The sequence below is a fragment of the Osmerus eperlanus genome, chromosome 21, assembly GCF_963692335.1.
Source record: "Osmerus eperlanus chromosome 21, fOsmEpe2.1, whole genome shotgun sequence".
Taxonomy (NCBI): Eukaryota; Metazoa; Chordata; class Actinopteri; order Osmeriformes; family Osmeridae; genus Osmerus; species Osmerus eperlanus.
In genome coordinates, this window is record NC_085038.1 from 9,007,976 (window position 1) to 9,013,975 (window position 6,000).

At 44.2% G+C, this 6,000-nt stretch overlaps 1 protein-coding gene across 1 annotated transcript in view; it reads left to right on the forward strand.

The window, feature by feature from the left end:
• Positions 1–4,163, forward strand: part of zgc:152904 (uncharacterized protein LOC767777 homolog) — a 64,913-nt gene extending 60,750 nt beyond the window's left edge. Inside the window, exon 19 of the mRNA XM_062447585.1 lies at positions 665–4,163. Within this exon, the coding sequence (XP_062303569.1) occupies positions 665–779 (115 nt within the window). The 3' untranslated portion in view covers positions 780–4,163. The remainder of the gene's footprint in view (positions 1–664) is intronic.
• The last annotated feature ends 1,837 nt before the right edge of the window (positions 4,164–6,000 follow it).

A 6,000-nucleotide genomic window follows, 5' to 3' on the forward strand; every position in this document is an offset into this window, starting at 1 on the left:
AAATGTTGAGGCAGTTAACACATGGTGCCCTGATGTCAGGTGACTAGTTAACACCCCTGTTCTGGTGGCTAACACTAATGTTCAGGTTGCTAACAACACATCTTTAGGTGAGGTGACTGTGTGTGTGGTGTAGAGGGTCCTGGGTGTTGTCTTACCCCCAAAGAGGCTCTCTGTCCAGGCATGTGTTGGTAGGCTTGCCGGTGTTGACACTCTGTTAACTTTGGTATTGGTGGTGCCAGGAGCCTGTAGATGATCTATTCTTGTTTATGAATCAATTCCTGCTGTTTCCCTGTTCGTAACCATGGAAACATCCACTTACCACAACACCTTACAATCTCATAGCTCATCTTAATGAGTACTTCAGGTAATTAAATAAACTAGAACAGTACATGCTGTTATTTGGAACACTGTTTAATCTTCTGCAGTCTGTCATAGCATAGAGAAGCATCCTAAGCCCATGTTAAATGTTCTTCATCCTTTTTTTCCGACGATTTTCACAAAAAGGGCAAAACTGGAACACAAAATTGAACCAAGTACGTTAAGATGTCTCCACATCCCAAATGATTAAGTGTTAGCATTCATCATTTCAGATTATTCAGACTGATGCAAAGGCACATTACGTTGATGGTACAAGCCATTTTCTCTCTCCATTTTGACCCCACAGGAAGTTACCCCTGAAGGAGGAGAACGGGAAGGAGACTCTGAAGCCAGACATGATCGAGATCAAAGTTCACAGCGAGAACAGTCTCCACACAAAGCATGAGGACAGCAAAGCGTAATGAGATCGAACGCCCTCCGCCGCCACCAGAACATTCCGAGCTCCCTCTCCCTGAAACCCGAACCCAGAAAAACAAACACACACCCCGACGAGGAAAAAAAGAGGAGTACAAAAAAAAAAAATACATCGGTTTGTAATTATGGTTCTGTAAATATAAAATATGAGAGGGCAAAATGGAGGCACCCAGAGAGACGGGTGCTCGGGCCCATTGATCGGTAAAGGCTCTCTCTATCAAAGATGGCTCCTGTTCAATACACTTATTGATCAGTGGTTGTATATTGGTTTTGATGTTTTGGTTGGTTTCACGTTTTTTTTGTTTTCCCTTGGCTGTGGCTTTTCTAGTGCTTCTCTGTCTTGATTTGACACCTCACTTAAGAATTGTTTCCTCTCATCATTGGCACACACACACACACACACACATGCTGTAGACAAACACATACCTACATGGAAGAAAGTAGAGTACCAATTCCCGTTCCAAAGGTCCCTGCTATGACTAAGCTCTCCCATCACCTCCACAGACTAACCTATCATCCCTGTGGTGGAGTATGTATAAACCACCTTGCTGGGGCCAGCACACACTCCAGTCCATCATACAAACTGTATTTGTGTGCTTGGCTACGACTACCCATTTATCTCCTAGCGGCTCTGAGCTAGAACTAAACCGAACACGAGCCATGTCGAGAGACAGCACCATGCGAAGCAAGGAACCACAAAGTTCGACACAGTGACGCTCATTTAGCAGCTGCTCCAAGGGCTTCTGAGCGGGCCTTTCAATGCTGTCCTTCCCCTGTTCTAATTTTGCGATGATAAATGTCTGAAAATCAAACAAAGTGGAATCGTAACGGTTTCTATCGCACATCATCCACTGCAAAAAAAGCTATTTTCTGTGTAAATACAGTTTGCATATATGATCAAAGGAATTTTGACCATCAATCTGCCACTGCTCTTTCAGTTCTATAACATGGTTTTCAGTTTCCAAGCACTGAGAACAAGAAGAGGGCTATACTGTATCAGAAAAATGGAAGATCTAAAATTAGCAACCATGCCAAGTTGTCTAAATTGTCCTGGAAAAGAAGATCATTAGATAATAGAATAGAATTGTAAACAGGATTTTTATTTTATTTTGGGGGTCCCCTCCCCCAAAACAGTTTTTTTTTGTATATATGAAACAAGTCAGTAGGGCTTGATGTCATTTTTAGGAGTGAATATCAGGCTAATCTTAAGTTATTGTTGAAATTCCACTTATAAGATTTCAGAATATAAAAAAGTGGAAAAGATATGATTAAGAAAGCAAAATAGTCTTCAGACGTTTTGATAATGAAATTTTAGTGGACCCTCCAAGAGTCATACGTCATTTCGAACCCTGATGGTAAGACCACAAAACTGAGAGAACTCAAATATTTAGCCTCTTTATAGGGATTGTGTAAATATGCTTTTCAAGATTCTGGAAGACACTTGTTAAAACGGTTGATGGATATACCAATATTGTGCAGTGTTGAGAATTGCTGAGCTCTGAAGCTGGCTTGTGTTGATGCAGTGGGTTTGGGCACTGTTTCCCATGTGCTTGTAAGGTTTTGACTGTGATAAGGGTTCAGTGTTTCGTTTTTTTCTTGTTTCTTGTTTTCCCTCAGACGTCGACGATGAACAAGAGTGAACATTACGTTGTTCCTTTGTTTGTACAGCAAACTAACCAGGAAACACATTCAGTTTTTCAATGATTTGCCTCCTGTTCCATCTCCAAGGACATGTTTTGTCAGGACAAAAAAATAATTGATGTGCATCCAAATGAAATGTGAACATTGAATGTGGTCGTCATACAGTTTTGTGAGTAGTTATTGAAGATGAAAAAAGCAACCACTAGTACTTAGTGTGCTCGAGTCAACGTCAAGACTTTCAGGCTCATGACTGGTCTCATTTCAAGTCATCAGTTTTGTCATCAACCAGCAACGTCCAGATTTGGATCTCTTCAAGAATGGAGAGATCTAAACACAAAAGTATTTTTTGTGATGAAATTATGATTAATGTTGACTATTAATGATGTATAACGTTCAGATGACCAAAACCGTCTATGTTGTTGTTTTGCTTCCCACACGTAAAAGGCAGATATTTACAACAAGTACCTGATTTGGAATGGAAAATGTTTTTGTCTGTTAATTTTCTTTACTCTGATGTTGTCATGTTATTGTAAATAGGTGACCAAAAAAAAAGATATTTTACAAAGCTCTTATGTAAATATAACCAGGAGGTCTGTCGTTTTTTCAAATCAAACTGGCTTGGCTGTCTTGTGAAAGCTCTCCGGATGAATAGCTTGTTTTGTTCAGCTCTGTTTTGGTTCAGAGTTCAGTGACAGTGTAACATTGCTTCTTACTCTTCATTTGCCATTCTCTCCAGAAAACATCGAGACAAGATTTCCCAGAGCTTCAGCAGAAGCTATTAAGATGTTAGCATGTTAGCGTGCCTCTTTCTTTTCCTACTGCCCCTTGCTGCTGAGCCAGCAGTGGGAAACACACATTCCTGCTTTGCTTTAATTGTGTCTGACTACCACCGGTCTAAGACCACGGCAATCTCAGTTACCAAACAGATCTTCACAGTGCCAAGGTTAGAGATTCAAACTGCAGGGGATATTGATGATGGACTCTGATTGAAGAAACAGAAAGTATTGAATGCTGGGAAATGAAGTTCATTCACCCGAGTCACACATCTTAACAGGTGTGTGTGTATGTGTGTGTGCGTGCGTGCGTGTGTGTGCTTCGATTCTGAATACTCTGCCGAAAAACCAGATGATGGAAGTTTATGTTGGTTATCTATAGCCTGCATGTCTGAGATTTCCCCTCTGTACTGCTTCTCAGGCTCCAATGGTTTTTATCCACCACCCTCATGAAACTGGCTTTGTTTGTGACAAGCCCTGGTACCTAGCCCCCCCCCGCCCCCCCCACCTCTCCATCCCCACGCCGCAGCCCCAGAGTTGCTCTGTATTCTGTTACGACCACTGTAAATAAGGAGCACAGTCTGGCGGCCATGAGATTTGTACATGTTCTTTTATATCTGAATATCAGTCCCCCCCCCCATTCTCCTACATCACTCTGCTCTCACTTTCCCTCTCTCTCTCTCTCTCTCTCTCTCTCTCACCCTCTCTCCCTGACATCCTCAGCCCTGCTCTGTCTCTGTCTGTCTCCCTGCAGGGAGTAGTACAGCTGTGTGTTTGAGCTCAGTATGTTGGTCCTCCGGTAACCTCTAGCCACCCTCTCCACCTCCCAGACTGTGTGCTTACACAGGGGGCTGGAGACTGTCCAGGTTTCCCTGTGCCTGGGAAGCACCTACCAACCACCTGCCTTTCTGTCTCAGCTGTAAATAAACATGTCCTGGTATAAGATGACGTGTGTTGCAGCTACTTCTTCACGGGTCATTTCCTGTGTCTCGTCCGAAATGGGTTTGTTTTTGTAGTCTGCCGTATATGCATTTCTAACCTTTATAACAGTAATCCTGACTCACACCTTGTCAGTCAAACATTTACCATGGGTTTCTGAAAGCATTATTATGAAGGAAACTTTTTAGTCAAGTCTTCTGCAAAATAAAAACCGGTTCTGAAGTTTTGTAATGGGAGAACTGAATTGCTTTAAATTTAGTTTGCCCTCCGAGTAAAAAAAAGGTAATTCCTGAAACAAAATCTGATTTGAGAAAGAACAAGGCTGCTTCTTTAGCAAGCTTTCTATTTCAAAATACTTTTTTAAGTAAAGATGATAGCCAAAGAAAGATTCAAAATAGAATTCCTTTTTTCCGGCTGTGTTGCTCGACTGAACGCCCCCCTCTTCAAAACTCATTTGAAGTTTGAGATAACAGTTCATGCTGCTCTCTCACTCTTTCTCTCGCCACAGTGAGAGGCTCGGGGCTGATCGTCTGATTGGCTCCAAGGGTTCTTCTATGTTAATGAGGTAGTCAAGGGGGAGGCCATTACTACATCAAAGAGATGGCCATCTCTTAACAGCTTATCACCCACAACAAGCTCCGAAAGAGGCCTCGTTTGAAAAGGCACTTCCGTATCGGAGATCTCTTCTGGGCTGCAGGGATCAGCATCATTACCCAGTGTTCATCAGTGGTTCCTAAATACATGTCAATGAGTGAACGAGACATTATTCTTTGACCATGTAGTACCTGATGTGGAGTGTTTTGACTGTCCACTCACTGCCGTGCGCACAAACACACGGATGCACAGCTGCACGTACACACGCGTGTGCTCGCTCGCACACACACAATGAGAAGCCGTTTTCCCATGCGCTGGGGTAAAGTCCTCCTCTGCAGGAACAGATGCCTCGGTAAGCCTTCAGGTACATTTCCTCCTAATCTTCCTGTTTGCAGAATCTCCCATGGTGCCCATGCGCTGACAGAACTTTAATCCTTACAATAAGGAACTTTGGGAAAAGAAATCTGTAAAAGAATATTTCATATCATTGTTGCCCACATACGCGCACGCATCGTCTTATACACACACACACACACCCTGCCATACAAAAATGTGCTTATGCGTAGAGAGGCGTCCCTGTAAAAGTCTCCGCCACATGACAAAATCCTCTGGTAAGCCTTTTGGCAGGTGCAACTTCCGCTCCTTAATCTTCGCGGTTTCAGAATCTCTCATGATGCTGAGCAAGGTATCCAGGGGCTGGTCTTCCCCCTCGATAGCGGGGAAGGGGGCTAGGGGTGGGCGGGTAGGGAAGGGGGCTAGGGGTGGGCGGGTAGGGAAGGGGGCTAGGGGTGGGCGGGTAGGGAAGGGGGCTAGGGGTGGGCGGGTAGGGAAGGGGGCTAGGGGTGCGGGTGGAGGGATGTGGGGAGACAGGGGTGGGGGGGTCCTGGAGGGGCACGTGCGATAACTACTTGCTAATCAAGTAGCGAGTAAGTATGTGTGTGTAATCAGGTAGAAGGGTAGCGCCTCTGCTGAGCTTGCCTGCCTGTTGCCTGGCTGCCTGCCTGTCTTTCTGACTGCCTGCAGCCTGCCTAGGGCTCTGGCTGACAGACAGCCGGACAGGCCCTCTGGTAGGATCCCTCAGTGGCCATCAGGCTGGTTGGAAAAGAAGGAATGACATGGACGCGCGAACACCAAAGTCCTATGAGAGGAGGAGTAAGAACAAAATGATTTCTCTCCCAGAAACGGATTAGAGCCAGAATGTTCGAAAGATTGACACTGCAACAGTTTTTGTGAAACCCAACTATATGCAATGAGAAAAACA